The sequence below is a fragment of the Balaenoptera ricei genome, chromosome 13, assembly GCF_028023285.1.
Source record: "Balaenoptera ricei isolate mBalRic1 chromosome 13, mBalRic1.hap2, whole genome shotgun sequence".
NCBI lineage: Eukaryota > Metazoa > Chordata > Mammalia > Artiodactyla > Balaenopteridae > Balaenoptera > Balaenoptera ricei.
Window position 1 is genome coordinate 84,387,687 of NC_082651.1, and position 17,778 is coordinate 84,405,464.

The 17,778-nt window shown below is 36.9% G+C and overlaps 1 protein-coding gene across 2 annotated transcripts in view; it reads right to left on the reverse strand.

Annotated features, from left to right (window-relative positions):
- UBXN2A (UBX domain protein 2A) overlaps nucleotides 1–17,778 on the reverse strand; it is a 44,920-nt gene continuing 27,142 nt past the window's right edge. For both annotated transcript variants that reach the window (XM_059893532.1, XM_059893533.1), the window contains exons 4-7: nucleotides 12,768–12,874; nucleotides 7,920–8,057; nucleotides 6,587–6,745; nucleotides 1–1,471 (exon numbers count right to left, since the gene is read on the reverse strand). In XM_059893532.1, coding sequence (XP_059749515.1) covers nucleotides 1,279–1,471; nucleotides 6,587–6,745; nucleotides 7,920–8,057; nucleotides 12,768–12,874 — 597 coding nt within the window. In that variant the 3' untranslated portion in view covers nucleotides 1–1,278. The remainder of the gene's footprint in view (nucleotides 1,472–6,586; nucleotides 6,746–7,919; nucleotides 8,058–12,767; nucleotides 12,875–17,778) is intronic.

Genomic DNA, 17,778 nt, shown 5'->3' on the forward strand with positions numbered 1-17,778 from the left:
TGTTCTTTATATTAACACGTTTATTATTTTTAATGAATATTTTATAACTTTTTATTTTAAATATGATATTAGTATTTATAACCCACAAAAACAAAAGGTCTTGAGACCAAAAAGTTTGAGAACTGCTCTTTCCAGCAGACATCCAGCACCCTATGAACATTACTGCTGTTAGGCATGGCCACTTAGTTCCTTGGCACATTCAATGTATATTTCACTTTAAATATGATTCAGTAGATCGTCTGCAAAAAGCTTCTTAAACTTATTGTCAGGCAAGGGGATTTAACCTGACAGGGAAATACTGAAGTGTAACCAGTTTTAGTTAAAAATCTAGCATGTTTTCCTTAGTGACATCAGAATGTAATAAATAATCCTTTGATATATAAATGGGCTGTGTGATGTATGAAATAGAAAACCATACTTTACACGACGCATTTAAAAAATGTCAATTAGTAACGTGACAACACTAGCATTAGATTCTACGTGAGTGGTGGCAAACAAATGGCCCACTCCAAATGTTAACTAAGAACCCCTAATTTTTGAAAGAAAATAAAGTAAGGAATAAACTGCGGTTCCTAGAGAAAAAAGAATTCTTTTAAATTTATACGTTTTGAAAATGTTGAAATGTATGTCAGCAGATTGATACTGACATTATACTAAGCTACACAATTTTATTCTTAAATGAAAATACATCCCAGATACTGTTGCCAAGTTAATATTTGAGTGTATCTTGCCATTGGACAATGCAAATTGGGAACACTTCTGAGGTTTAGGCATAGCTGTGGTGAAAGCAGTTCCTTCCAGCCTTTTGATTGTATTTCAGATAGATATAAAAAAATTGCATTGATGTTTTTAACCTGCCATGTATAATTTTTTAATGTATTGCTATTTAAAAAAATCTGAGACAGCTAACATTTAAACAAACCACTGCTGTTTGGGAATGATGTTTGAATGAAAGATGCTATGAACATATTCGCTAATTTATACTGTATTAAGATTTTAAATGATATAGTTATTTAATATATCTTACGTTAAATAACTGGTATTTGAAAATAAGTCTATTTTTCTTTCTAAGTAGCCTTCTGGGAAAAGTTCATTGAATATAGTTTCCAGTCATAGTTTACTTTCCTTACTTGTACTTATTTTAAAATCTTCTCATCAGGAGGGAGTTAAATAGTGCAAAGCCCAGCAAATCTGACTTCCTCCCCATTTTGGTGTACATGTCCACTTATGACCATCATTTTTCTGGAAACTTTCCACTTAGTGTATCAAAAATCAATGTTATGAAAGTTCTTTAAAAGGTTCAGCGGTTTTTTTGAGTCTCTGAATGATTACAGCATTCTGTAAATTGGCTTCTTCCAGTGTGAGTGTTTCATCTAGCAATGTGAGGAAAGGCAGAGCTGTTGCCAGGGAAAAGGGAGGACTTCTTTGAGATCCTTGGTATTTTTCGATGAAGTCTTTGATGTGGCTTACCCTGCAAAATAGTACAAACTATTAATATAATTTTATGAAAACCTGAATTAGCTAATTTACGGTAATAACTTGTGATGATACCTGGCTATGTTAATACAGAATAATCAAATTATGATGATATAACTACTCACTTGGGCTATCTTTCAAAGGTTCACCCCTGATGATAGTCAGGAATCACTATTCCTTATCTTAGATGTGACAAGGGTATTATAGTTACATTTTGAGTCTCTATTTTTTAGAAACACATTCTGACATATCTACATATGAAACTATATGAAGTCTGGGATTTGCTTATTAACATAGTTCAGTGGGAACTGAGTGATGATGGATCACTATATCATCTCTTTGCTTTTGCATATGCCTGAAAGTTTCTATAACAGAAAAATCTACGTATCTTGCTCTGAATGGATCAGAAATGGTCCAACCAGTAATCCTACACAGACACAGGCCGTATCTCTTCAATACGACGTCAGGCTGTGCTTCAAATCTAGTCAAGAAAATTCTTAACCCAGTGCAGGTAGATTTTCAGTTAGTATAATGAACACTATAATGTAATATAATCACTGCAATCTTTTTTTTTTAATAACAGTGATTTTTAAAAATTTATTTATTTTATTTACTTTTGGCTGCATTTGGGTCTTCATTGCTGCACGCGGGCTTTCTTTAGTTGTGGCAAGCGGGGTCTACTCTTCGTTGCAGTGCACGTGCTTCTCATTGCGGTGGCTTGTCTTTGTTACGGAGCATGGGCTCTAGGCGTGTGGGCTTCAGTAGTTGTGGCACATGGGCTCAGTAGTTGTGGCTCACAGCCTCTAGAGTGCAGGCTCAGTAGTTGTGGCACATGGGCTTCGTTGCTCCGTGGCATGTGGGATCTTCCCGGACCAGGGCTCGAACCCGTGTCCCCTGCATTGGCAGGCGGATTCTTAACCATTGCGCCACCAGGGAAGTCCTCCCAATCACTGCAATCTTGAAGGTAGCTCAAAGTTATGTTCATGTAAGTATATGCGTGTGTATATAGAAAGGGAAAGTACGTATACAGTTGATCGAAATTAAGATGCCACTGGGAGTTCCCTGGTGGCCTAGTGGTTAGGATCCTGGACTTTCACTGTCGTGGCCTGGGCTCAATCCCTGGTCGGGGAACTGAGATCCTGCAAGCCAGGCGGCACGGCCAAAAAAAAACCCCTGAGATGCCACTGATTCTAAGACTTGCCATTTTATATACTACTAAAATTTTAAAAAATCCAGATTATGACAAAATAATTTCTTAAACACTTAGAATTTTTATATTTATTGAAAGAGCACTTTTAACTAATTTTCACACAAACATTCATCAAATTACTTACTTCCAAAATAAGATTAGAATAAAATGGTTAAGTCATTCCTAACAGTTGAACGTTATTCAGACTCAGATCCTTCAAGTCACTTCTGATTCAGTCATTGATGTACATGTTTTTCCATATAATACTCCCTTCTGTATCATCGGGTGTGTTGATGATACAGCAGTACTTTGAAAAGTGCTCCACTACTGTCTCTGGGATGATCTTTCATTGAGCTGACACTTGTTCTGCATGCTTTGAGGCAGATGCCAAGGCAAAGACAATTGTGTCATGACTGCCATATGGCCAACAAGAAATTATAAGGATGCATCCCCATTTCAGAGATGCTAAAATGTGAAAAAATGTGCAAACAAGAATTAATGCGGCTTCCCCGGTGGCGCAGTGGTTGAGAATCTGCCTGCCAATGCAGGGGACACGGGTTCGAGCCCTGGTCTGGGAAAATCCCACATGCCGTGGAGCAACTAGGCCCGTAAGCAACAACTACTAAGCCTGCGTGTCTGGAGCTTGTGCTCCGCAACAAGAGAGGCCATGACAGTGAGAGGCCCGTGCACCGCGATGAAGAGTGGCCCCCGCTCGCCGCAAGTAGAGAAAGCCCTCGCACAGAAACGAAGACCCAACACAGCCAAAAATAAATAAATAAACAAACAAACAAATAAATAAATAAAATTTTAAAAAAAAGAATTAATGAAATATGGCATCACCAAAGACAGAATTTTCCCATTCAATCAAATTCACCAATTGCCACTCTGTTAACCTGTGCAGGTTACCAAAAAAATCAAGAAAATGGTCACTTGTATTTATTTGGGTACCAAAAATTGGATAACGAAAGGCTAAAGCTTATGGAAAAGAATGTAAGTACAAAAAACCCCACTAAAGATTAAAGGAACCGTGCAGTAAAAATTAAAAATGGGTACTGTGATCTCTACAATACTACTATGAGAATAAAGAAATGCCAATCTAAAAAGCTAAGAGAGGATAAAAAATAATACTCATTAAGCTCAAAAAGAGGCAAGAAAGGAGGAGCGAAGAATAAAAAGACATGGGGTAAAGAGAAAACAAAGAGCAAGATGGTAGCCTTAAACCTAACTAGTTCAGGATATTATAAAACATTATAAAAACTGGACTAAACATTCCAGTTAGAAAACAAAGCTTGGGGCTTCCCTGGTGGTGCAGTGCTTGAGAATCTGCCTGCCAATGCAGGGGACACGGGTTCAAGCCCTGGTCTGGGAAGATCCCACATGCCGCAGAGCAACTAGGCCCGTGAGCCACAATTGCTGAGCCTGCGCGTCTGGAGCCTGTGCTCCGCGACAAGAGAGGCCGCAATAGTGAGAGGCCCGCGCACCGCGATGAAGAGTGGCCCCCACTTGCCGCAACTGGAGAAAGCCCTCGCACAGAAACGAAGACCCAACACAGCCATAAATAAATAAATAAATAAATAAATAAATAATTAAAAAAAAAAAAAAAACAAAGCTTGGTTCATTATCACTTAATTAAATACCGTTGGCCAGTCAAAGGTTTTTAAATGCTTCAAGTCAGTCAGGGAAAAAAATGGTAGATGACTATTTGTTACTGAAAATGCCAGAAGTATTTTTCTAGACAAAGAAGTTGGGATTAAAATATTTTATTTCCCTAAAAAGAAACAAACCTGAGTTGTAGACAACAAACTTATGGTTACCAAGAGGGGAAGGGTAGGGTGAGACGAACTGGGAGAGTGGGATTGACATATATACACTACTATGTATAAAATAGATAATAATGAGAACCTACTGGCATACAGGCCAGATATGAGAGGGAGTTGTGGTGGCCCAGATCAGGGAATCCAAGTCCAGGTTGGGTGAAGAGGACGTCTGCACAGGAAAGCGGCCCATCTTCCTGGTGTCAGAGTCTGACCAGCACGAGGAGGGCGCCCATGTAGAGGGAGGCAGGTGGGGACGGTTGCAGTACGAGCAGGGTTAGGAGTGTGTCCACACAGAAGAGGTGTTCAGTGCAGAGTGTCAGAAGCCAAGTTGGGTTAGGAATATAGGAGAGGTGGTGCACAACAGGCTGTCTCAAGCAGAATAAAAAGAGCATCCATACAGAGGAGGGGCCAACTGCAGTGTGTCAGAACCAGAAAGAGGTGGAGAGTGACCACTCATGGGGGAGGAAAAGCAGCACTGACTGCCAGAGCCCAGGAGGGCAAACAGGTCACTGGCATGATGTGATGTGTCAAGAGACCCAGCAGGAAGAGGAAGGCTTCCAGGCTGGGGAGGAGGCAGCAGTAGAAGAAGGGGACTGGTTACATGTAGGATAACTGATCAATAAATAAATATATTGGGGGCTTTCCTGGTGGTGCAGAGGTTAAGACTCTGTGCTCCCAATGAAGGGGGCCCGGGTTCAATTCCTGGTCAGGGAACTAGATCACACATGCATACCGCAACTAAGAGTTCACATGCCACAACTAAGGAGCCCGCCTGCCGCAACTAAGACCCAGGGCAACCAATAAATAAATATTTAATAAATAAATAAATAAATAAATATATTGAGAATAACTGGAGCCAAGTTTCTCACTGAAGAAAGTTAAACTGAAGAAAGTGAAGTAGTTACAAATACGGAAAGGGGAAAACTAGAATAAACCCTGTGGTGGTGAATTGAAATTAGAGGTATCTATGTGAACTAATGGTTTTCGCTATGCAAAGATATAGAAATACAGATGTAAATGTGTGTGTATATATATGCATATGTGTATGTATGTATAGACACCTGTAGCTCTTTCCACTCAGAGGGCCTGGGAATGGTGGCAATAAGTATACCTAGTAACCAGATCCTCAATACCCTTGGCCACTAAAAAGAACCAGGGCTTCTTAGAAAACGTACAGAACGAACCTGAAAAAAAATTTTGTGCCAATAAACAAGAAAATGCTCAAAGAATGATGGGAAGATGTAAAAAGTTTAAAGGAGGTCCCAGGGACTTGGAAACCTATATACAATATGTTCCTACTTTAATTAAAATGAAAAAACATTTTAAGATGAGATAAAAGACTGGAAAAATCCATCAAACTAGTAGTAGTGATTATCTCTGGGTGATGGAATTTAACTTGATTTCAATTTCTTTCAGTACTTTCCTGTGTTATCATTCCTTTTCTACAATTAACAGAAAAATACACACATAATGCTAATGATCAACTTAAAAACATATTAAAAATAATTCTTTTAAAATTATGTATCTAGGGCTTCCCTGGTGGCGCAGTGGTTGAGAATCTGCCTGCTAATGCAGGGGACACAGGCTCGAGCTCTGGTCTGGGAAGATCCCACATGCCGCGGAGCAGCTAGGCCCGTGAGCCACAACTGAGCCTGCGCTTCTGGAGTCTGTGCTCCACAACAAGAGAGGCCACGATAGTGAGAGGCCCGCGCACCGCGATGAAGAGTGGCCCCCGCTTGCCACAACTAGAGAAAGTCCTCACACAGAAACAAAGACCCAACACAGCCAAAAATAAATAAATGAAAAAAAAAAAAAAGATACAGGATGCCCACTTCAATTTGCATTTCAGATAAACAATGAAAAATATTTTTAAAAAAATTATGTATCTAGGTAAGCAGGAAAACTAATGAAATGATAATCCATAAAACAGACTGAAAATACTTCATTAATGTCCAAGAATTTCCATTGTCATGAAACATTATATTTAGAGAACTATTTATTAAGATCCTTAGTTCTTTAAAATAGCTGTTGACTGACCTGAAAAGAAGAAATACAATTAAAACTTAGGGAACAAATCAGACAAATAATGAAATGGAAGACTCACCTATGAGAAATGTTAAATTTCTGGACAATCCTTTTCCCATTGGCTAACCAGATCTGTATATTAGTGATGGGTTCCAGACTGTTTAGTGGGACAGTAGACAACTTATTTTTATTCTCAACTTCAATAGTCTTCGCTTTAGAAACAATTTTTGGTGTAGCACTAAGAAAATGCAGACAACAAGTCAGATGCATGTTTTTCATTAAGCAGAACTTTATCATTAAACAATTACTATAAAAACTTTACAGTAAGTATAGCTTTTAGGAAGATTTTACCTAGTCACAGCTGTTCCCTAACACATAAAGATATTAATATCAGTTATATCCATCATACATGATGATTATAGGAATCTAACAAAATTATGCACATCTAAGTAATTTGTAAGCTTGTGGACTGTTACGTAAGTATACTTGAAGAGTATACTTATGTATTTGAATAGTGCCTTAGGGAACAATTTTATAGTGCTGACAGATCTATGGGCTTTACCTTTACCTACCCCCCAGGTTAAAATTTCTAAAAGAAATTATAAGTTCTCTGTAGAGAACAGTCCTTGGGTTATAAAGGAAATGAAAGGAAACAAAGTATTTCCTCATCACTCTGAAAGTCACATTGGGATATTTTTACATGTGTGGATGAATATGCATTTATATACCGTACCAATCTTGATAATTAATATATGAGAATTCATAAAAATGAAAGCAATCCTATATTTAACCTCTTTGCATATTCTGCCATAGGCATAATTAGATAAGATGAATACTGCAAAGTTTGAAAATATTGGGCTGGTCAAAAAGTTCATTCGGGTTTTTCGGAAGAGCTTATGAAAAACCCGAACGAACTTCTTGGCCAACCCAATAATTAAAGGCTCTGATACTGATACTAACTTTATCAGGCATTGTTTCACTTTTATTACCTCAAAATTCAGATAATGATCAGAGAACACAATGCTGAAGGCATTGGTAACTATAATACAGAACCCTATGTCCAAACGCTAGCCTATGCACTCTGACATTAATGGCAAAGCTCAAGTGGTGGGTGCAAGGGAGAAAAAATGATTTATCCACCCAATTTTGCCCAACGTCCTCATTAAGCCAGGCACTTTTGATCAGATAAAACCAAAAAAGCCACCATGACTTTTTAGTGTAGTGCCAGCATATGTTAATTTACACTAAGGTGAATATGACTTAGAAGTTCTCATAAAAGTTAACATGAAAAATCTCATTTCCAATGGGAGAAATGATAACTCTATATATGTGGTCTACGTAGTAAAATAATGACAGGCTGAATATTAGTCAAACCTCTGCTTATGGAAATTACAGATCATGAGCCTACTCACCTTCCCAGTCTGTGACCCTGTCCTGAGAAGGGCTGGAACACAGGCTTCGTTGACATACATACTTCATTTTTCTTATCTTCAACTTTAACATCGACCTCCTCTTTATCAAAAACTCCCTGTAATTCTAAAGGTAATTCCCTTGGAAAGTAAAGAAAGAAAGTGATAAAGCCCCTAATATGTTTTTTCTTTCTCTGAAAAACATACTGTGCATGTAAAAAGAATAGAAAAATATACAGAAATTAAGAGGCATATATATTCTATACAATAAAAACTAAATGTATTTAAAATAGTACAGTTAGAGAAAAATCAAGCTCTTATTTCATTCTTTAAAATGAAAATATAGCTACATGCTGGTTCTAGAAAAACAAGACATAAAAAAATGTAAACACATATAGATTTAAGAAAGAAAATGACAGCCCACCTCCCCCAAAAGTGACAGCCCTTATAATTCCACTCTCACTCTAATAAAAAACTTTGGGGTGTATCTCCTAAATTTTCTCTCTCTATATAGTAAAATTCCACATAATAATTATATTTTTTCCAAAGATGGTATTATCATTCTATGTACATTATTCTGTATTTTGCAAACTGCTTTAAAAAAAAAAACCAATATACCACAGAAATCTTCTCATGTTAGTATATGGATATATGTCATTCATTTTTACCACATGCACACTGTTATTCTGTTATAAAGTAGATCAAATGGTACAAACATATAAAATACTCTTTTCATCTTTTTCTTACTGATTTGTAAGAAATATGTATATATTCCATTTACAGGATATATGTGAAAAAAGTATTCCCAGTTTGGCATTTGATTTTACATAATCAAATTTATCTTTCTTATATTGCTTCTGGGATTCATGCCAACTATAACTATATGCAACAACATGGATGAACATCCCAAAGAAATAAGCTGAGTAGACACAAAAAATAAACATATTGCATTTACATAGAGTTCAAAAAAACATAAAATGAAAAAATTATAAAGAAAAGCAAAGAACAACTTACTACTAAGGATAGCATTACTTCTGTGATATTGCTACAAGTAATGTGTAATTTAATCTTATCATGAGGATGAAATCAGATAAATCTGAATTGAGAGACATTCTACATAATTTGGGCCCATAATCTTCAAGTGTCAAGGTCATTAAAAAAAGACAAAAACAAAAACTGAGAAACTGTTCCCTCTTGAAGGAGACTAAAGAGACATGACATTTAAAAGCAATGTGTAATTCTGAATTGGATGCTTTTGCTATAAAGGATAATATTAAGATAAAAAGTAAAACCTGAATACATTCTGAGGAATAATTGGTAATAATATTATACATCAATAGATGGTTGTATTGTGGTTACATAGGAAAATATATTTCCTTTTTAATAAAAATACAAACTAAAGTATTCAGGATGATGAGGCATCACTTTAGCAACTTACTCTCAAATGCTTTTAGAAAAGTTCTTTGTACCACACTTGCAACTTCTGTATTAGTTTGAAAAAGATTCCAAATTAATTATATTATATAATATAGAGACATTTAAAATCTGTATATACATTGTACATATACATATATACAGACCTGTATATGTGTATGTATATATTGAAAATTGGTTAGATGTAGAATACTATCAACCCTTCTGAAATAAAAACTGACCAAAATAAGTACATTGCACAACTAAATTGATGTTACACATAAAATCATGTGCTAAGGACAGTGTCATAGGACAGATATTTAATTTTGTATATCTTTTTAGGAAAGCAGAAGCATGAATATGAGCATCAATTGCTGAAAGAATGTTCATGCTTTTTATTCATTAATTTTCTTTCTATCAATCTATCATGAAAGAGTAATCGGAGGTTCAGTTCGAACTTTAAGCACAATTATAAGAAAACATAGGAGTAAGGGACTTCCCTGGTGGTCCAGCAGTTAAGACTCTGTGCTCCCAATGCAGGGGGCACAGGTTCGATCCCTGGTCAGGGAACTAGATCCCACATGCCACAACTAAAAGATTCCACATGCTGCAACTAAGACCTGGCGCAGCCAAATAAATAAAATAAATAAATATTAAAAAACAAAAAAAAGAAAACAAAGGAGTAAAATCTTCAAGGCCCTGAATTAGGCGATGGTTTCTTAGATATAACACCAGAGCCAAAAGTGACAAAAAAAAAAAAAAAAAATCGATAAATCAGACCTCATCAAATTTAAAACTTTTATGCCTCAAAGGACATCATCAAAAAATGAAAAGACAACACAAAGAATGGGAGAGAATATTGTCTCCAAAATACATCATGAACTCTTACAACTCAACAGCAAGGCAAATAACCCAATTTTAAAAATAGGCAAGGGAAAAAAAAAATGGACAAAGGATTTGTATAGACATTTCTTCAAAGAAGATACACATGTGGTCCATAAGTACATGAAAAGATGCTCAGTATTACCGGTCATTAGAGAAATGCAAATCAAAACCACAACAAGACACCAGTTCTTATTCACTTGGATAGTTATAATTTAAAAAACGAGACACTAACGTGTTGGCAAGGATATGGAAAAACTGGAACTATCATACACTGTTGGTGGAAATATAAAATGGTGCAGTAACTTTGGAATACAGTTTGGCAGTTCTTCATAAACAGAGTTAACAACAATTCCACTCCTAGACCTAAGAGAATTGAAAACATATGTCCACACAAAAACTTGTACACAATGTTCGTAGAAGCATTATTCGTAATAACTAAGATGTGGAAATAGCCCGAATATCTATCCACTGATAAATGGATAAACTAAATGTGGTATACCCATACAATGCAACACTATCTGGCAATAAAGAGGAATGAAGAACTGTTAAAAGCTACAACATGAATGAACTTTGAGAACATTATGCTGAGTGAAAGAAATCAGACATAAAATGATTCCATTATATGCAATGTTCAAACTAGGCAAATCCATAAAAGTAGAAAGTAGATTGTGGTTGCGCAGGGCTGTGAGGAGGGGCAAATGGAGAGTGATTACTAGTATGGGGTTTCCTTTTAGGGTGAAGAAATGTTCCTGAATGAACAGTGCTGATAGTTGCATAACTCTGTGAATATATTAAAAAATAATGAATTGTATACTTTAAAAGGGTAAATTCTATGGTAGGCTAATTATATCTCAATAAAGTGGTAATTTAAAAAATAAAGTTATTATTTTTAAAAAAATTAAATACAAGGATAGTCAACAGATATTTTTTGATAGTGGGAGACATATGAAATAATCATATTATCAACAACTAAGCATATATATAAAAATTATGGGTCATCATTGTAACAAAACAATATGCAGATATAGTCAAGTATTTCAAGATAGTCAAAAAATTTTTTTAACAATATTATTATTTTTAAAAATAAAGTTATTTATTTATTTATCTATTTCTGGCTGCAGTGGGTCTTTGTTGCTGCATGTGGGCTTTTCCCTGGTTGTGGCTAGTGGGGGCTACTCTTCGTCGTGGTTCGCAGGCTTCTCATTGTGGTGGCTTCTCTTGTTGCGGAGCACAGGCTCTAGGCGCATGGGCCTCAGTAGTTGTGGCACGTAAGCTCAGTAGTTGTGGCGCATAGGCTTAGTTGCTCCAAGGCATGTGGGATCTTCCCAGACCAGGGCTTGAACTCATGTCCCCTGCATTGGCAGGCGGTTTCTTAACCACCGTGCCAAAAGGGAAGCCCTGACAGGCAGATTCTTAACCACTGCATGACGAGGTAAGTCCCAAGACAGTCAAAATTAAAATAATATATATATATGTATATTATATTGGGACTTCCCTGGTGGCACAGTGGTTAGGAATCTGCCTGCCAATGCAGGGGACACGGGTTCGAGCCCTGGTCTGGGAAGATCCCACATGCCGTGGAGCAACTAAGCCTGTGTGCCACAACTACTGAGCCTGCGCTCTAGAGCCCGTGTGCCACAACTACTGAGCCCGCGTGCCACAACTACTGAACCTGAGCTCTAGAACCCGCGAGCCACAACTACTGAGCCCGTGTGCCAAAACTACTAAAGCCCGCGTGCCACAACTACTGAAGCCCACGTGCCTAGAGCTTGTGCTCCGCAACAAGAGAAGCCACCGCAATGAGAAGCCTGCGCATCACAACGAAGAGTAACCCCCACTTGCCGCAACTAGAGAAAGCCTGCGCACAGCAAGGAAGACCCAATGCAGCTAAAAAAAAAAAAAACAAAAACCAAAAAAAGACACGTAGGATGTTATGTGGTATTAAGTAACAATTGGCAAAGTGAATTAATTTAAGTCAGATTTTGGTTGGTCAGAGTTCAAATTCCTGACCCTTCAAAATTACAGCTGTGGTTCTTTTAAGAAAACTCATCTTATGAAAAAAATCTGAATTTATAAAAGAAAAAGTGTCTTTGAATGCATAGGAACATGTGAACAACATTAAAAGGAATCTTCTAAATGAAATATATCTAAAATATCCTTCTTGGACTTCCCTGGTGGTGCAGTGGTTAAGAATCCGCCTCCCAATGCAGGGGACACGGGTTCAAGCCCTGGTCCAGGAAGATCCCACATGCCGTGGAGCAACTAACCCCTTGTGCCACAACTACTGAGCCTGCGCTCTAGAGGCCTCGAGCCACAACTACTGAGCCCACGTGCCACAACTACTGAAGCCCACACGCCTAGAGCCTGTGCTCCACAACAAGAGAAGCCACCGCAATGAGAAGCCCGCGCACCACAACGAAGAGTAGCCCCCGCTCTCCACAACTACAGAAAGTCCGCGAGCAGCAATGAAGACCCAACACAGCCAAAAATAAATAAATTAATTTAAAATAAATAAATAAATAAAATATCCTTCTATTTACAAAGATTGCTTACCCTTTTTTGATGGAGTTCAGAAACTGCTGACTTGCACCATCAGAATAACTTCTGAAATCATCATTGACTGTGAATCCATTTTTCCATAATTTTATACTTATATCTGCCTGCAAAGCAGTAAGAAAAAAAATGCATCATGTTAATAAATGAAATGTACTAATAAACTAAAAGTCCCTTGAAACTTTCTTCTATCGGCGTATATTTTATGTATCAATCTTTTCTTTAAAATTGAGATATACCTGACATATAACATTGTATTAGTCTTAGGTATACAACATAATGGTTTGATATATATATCTATTGTAAAATGATTAAAGAATAAGTGTAGTTAACATCCATTACCACACACAGCTACAAATTTTTTTTTTAATTTTTATTTATTTATTTATTTATGGCTATGTTGGGTCTTCGTTTCTGTGCGAGGGCCCTCTCCAGTTGCGGCAAGTGGGGGCCACTCTTCATCGCGGTGTGTGGGCCTCTCACTATCGCGGCCTCTCTTGTTGCGGAGCACAGGCTCCAGACGCTCAGGCTCAGCAATTGTGGCTCACGGGCCTAGTCGCTCCGCGGCATGTGGGATCTTCCCAGACCAGGGCTCGAACCCGTGTCCCCTGCACTGTCCTCAACCACTGCGCCACCAGGGAAGCCCTACACATTTTTTAAATATACCATTCTTAACAGCAAGCTTCAAATGTAAAATATCAAAAATTATAATGTACACATAAAATATGGTTCATAATGAATAATATTTAAAAATAATTCATTAATAATTTTGTTTAAGAGAGCTCATTTGCAAAAATATTCTGAGTCCTGTCTTAGAGGACACTAAAGCTTTCTGGCCAGAACAGACTTCTCAACAGTTAGAGAAGGACTTTGAAATGACTTGAACATTAGACTTTGAACATTAATAATAATAAAGGGGGAAAAAAAAAACTATTGAGTAATTAATGGCTATTCCTTCAAATATAAACTATCAGTGTTACTGTTATCAATATTTCATCTCTCAACATCTTGTTGATCATCTCCTAAGAACATTATTTATTCACTCATTCAATCAAAGAAGTCACTGTAGAAATATAGAAAGGTTCAGAAATACAGTAGAATGCAGGGATGCTTCAGGCTGAACACAGAAGGACTGATTAAAAACCATTTAAGAAAATAGACTATTAGAGGTCTTCCCTTGTCTCTAGCATTTATTCATTCAGCATATGTTTACTGAGTGACTAATATGTAACAGACACTCCATTAAGATGTTAGGGAAAACAATCACAATAATGATAGCATATATTATTAGCCTGCCTGCCTATCTATCTGTCTGTCTACGTACCTATCTGAGAGAGCACTTGTGTGTACACTTATATGTACCAAACACTGTTTAAAGTACTTTCCCTACATAAATTTATTTAATCCTCCTAAAATCCACACAAGGTGGGTATTATTATTATTGTCCTTTTTATAGATGGGAAAATAGAAACACAGAAGATTAATTAAATTGCCCAATATTACATAGTCAGTAAGGGTGGAGCTGGGGTTGGAATCCATACTATCAACCACTATACTATATTACCTCTTTTTTTTACCTGTAACCAAACTGCCAAGACTCTGCTCTCATGGTACTCACAGAAAAGAATAAGAAATAAAAAAATTGTACAAATGAACTTACTTACAGAACAGAAATAGAGTCACAGATGTAGAAAACAAACTTATGGTTACCAACGGGGAAAGTGGCAGGGAGGGATAAATTGGAAGATTCGGATTAACACATATATAAAACAGACAACTAATAAGGACCTACTGTATAGCACAGGGAATCCTACTCAAATACTCTGTAATGACCTATACAGGAAAAGAATCTAGAAAAGACTGGATATATGTATATGTGTAACTGATTCACTTCGCTGTACAGCAGAAACTAATACAACATTGTAAATCAACTATACTCCAATAAAAATTAATTTTAAAAAAAAGAAAAGAATGAGAACAAAACAAATAGGAAAAGAGCACATAAAGACACTGAGGAGGGGAATTCCCTAGCAGTCCAGTGGTTAGGACCGGTACTTTCACTGCTGAGGGCCCGGGGTTCAATCCTTGGTCAGGGAACTATCCCACAAGCTGCATGGCACGGCCAAAAAAAAAAAAAAAAAAAAAGACACTGAGGAAAACAGAAGAAACTTAAAAACAAAAATCCAAAAATGATAATTAATACACTTATATAAGAGAGGATGTCTGAAAGGGAGTAGGAGGGAATATTCAGGGAGCAAAAGAGCTCTTAGAAACTTAAAATGGAAATTAAATAAAAGGACTGAATATAAGGTTGAAGAAATATTACAATTAAAATAGAACAAAACAACAAAGAGGTGGAAAACAGGAGAAATAATAAGAGACTCAGTCCAAGAGATCCATTATCTAAGTAAAAATATTATAGAGAGACAGACAACAGAGGGGAGCAAAATATCGAGAAGCAACATGAGAAAATGTCCTAAAAGAGTAATATACAAGTTTCTGTACTGAATGAATGAAAAAGAATCTATACCAAGGCCCATCAGAACATGAGGAGATTAAAGAAAAGATGCTAATAGGTTGCAGGGAGCAAAAACATGCCACACACACAGGCTCAGATGCCAAAACAGCAATCTATCAATCATGTGTGAAGGCAGAATAAAGGCAAATTCAGGTGCGCAAGGTTTTAAGCCATCCATTTCCCATGCACTCTTTTTACACGCACTTTCTGCATAAAACACCTCAAGACTGGCTTCATAAAAATGGAAACATACAGGGTAGGGGTTGGGAGAGGCACAGAATTCAGTGCACCAGAAGTGAGAGGAGAGATAAATAAAGTGCTCAGGATCATAGATTCCAGGGCAGCAGCAGTGTAACTCCCCTAGAGGACATCGGAGAAAGAAGGCCTTCACCACAGTTGTCCTGCAGAAAAAATTAAACTGGTAAAATTATCTAATATGTTCAAACATACCGGAAAAAGATACAGCCTGCTATCAGAGTTCGGGGATGAATAAATGACACGCACAAAGAAATAAAGGCAATATGGAAGGGAAAAAACTATTAATTCTAATGAAAATTTAAAAGGCAGTCAGGAAAAGAAATATAACACACTATATGACTCAGTGATGCTGTACAGTATTTACAAAGTCATAAAGATATAAACAATGATAATTGATTTAATCCCAAATTATGATATAATTATGTTAGTCAAATGAGAGGAGGTGGTTTGGGGATGAGGGGAAGGAAGAATAAGAGCTAAATTCTCATTTTCTATTTTTAAAAAGTCAATACATAATTCGAAAAAACTAAAAAATCAAGAACTATCATTATTAGTATATTATTAGAAATATAGTCTTTATACAAGAAGAAACAGTTAAGACTACCTCTGGGTAGTGATTACCTCTGGGAAGTAGATATCACGGCCATGGAGGAACCGGGCTGCTATTTTTCAACCTAAGTCCTTCAGACTTCAGTCTGAAGAACTAAAGAACTCTCTCCGAGCTCTCAATGCAGGGGGTCCGGATTCGATCACTGGTCAGGGAACTAGACCTCACATGCGTGTCGCAACTAACAGTTTGCATGCCACAACTAAGGAGCCCGCCTGCCGCAACTAAGACCCAGTGCAACCAAATAAAATAAATAAATAAAAAATACATTAAAAAAAAAATTTTAAAGGCAAATTAGAGTAAAGGGATCTCTTTAATGTCTGTTTGACTTCGAAAAGTCAGCTAGATTCTCATAATTGCTGCTGCCTTCAGTCTGCTGTGATATGGCATTTTGATTGAAGTACATTAAAAAAAAAAAAAAAATCAAGCCTCAAACAGATATGTAGTTGCAAAGAGAAGCATTTTAATAGCTTTTCCAAGATACTACATCAAAATGTAGTAAGTGGTAGTATCTCAAAAGTTAGTTGAAAATATCACATGATAACACATATGTAGAATCTAAAAAAATGATACAAGTGAATATATTTACAAAACAGAAACAGACTCATAGATATAGAAAACAAACTTATGGCTACCAAAGGGGAAAGGTGGGGTGAGGGATAAATTAAGAGTTTGGGATTAACAGATAAACACTACTACATATAAAATAGATAAACAACAAGGGCCTCCTGCATAGCACAGGGAACTTATATTCACTATCTTGTAATAACCTATAATGAAAAAGAATTTGAAAAAGAATATATATATTACATATATTTTACATATATTATATATATCATATATATTTTATATACATTATATATATTATATATATTTTATATATTATATATATATATATAATATATATATATATAAAAAACTGAATCACTTTGCTGTACATCTGAAACTAACACAACTTTTTTCTTTTTTTGGCCACGCCACGTGGCTTGTGGGATCTTAGCTCCCCAGCGAGGGACTGAACCTGTGCCCTCAGCAGGGAAAGCTCAGAGTCCTAACCACTGGACAGCCAGGGAATTTCCTAACACAACATTTTAAATCAACTGTACTTCAATTTAAAAAAAAAAAAGTTGAGGGACTTCCCTGGTGGCACAGTGGTTAAGAATCTGCCTGCCAATGCAGGGGACACAGGCTCGATCCCTGGTCTAGGAAGATCCCACATGCTGCGGAGCAACTAAGCCCGTGTGCCACAACTACAGAACCTGTGCTCTAGAGCCTGCGAGCCACAGCTACTGAGCCCACGTGCCACAACTACTGAAGCCTGCGCGCCTAGAGCCTGTGCTCTGCAACGAGAAGCCATCGCAATGAGAAGCATGCGCACTGCAACGAAGAGTAGCCCCCGCTCGCCGCAACTAGAGAAAGCCCACGTGCAAAAACAAAGACCCAACGCAGCCAAAAATAAGTAAATGAAAAATAAAAAAATTTATTCAAAAAAAAAAGTTAGTTGAGAATCTGAACATGGAATCTGAAACTTAAAGGTATATTTATTAATATGACAATAATCCTATCAGAAATATCTTTTAAGTTTTGAGAAGCTGTCAAGTGCATGATGGCAGTTTATCAAAATTCTT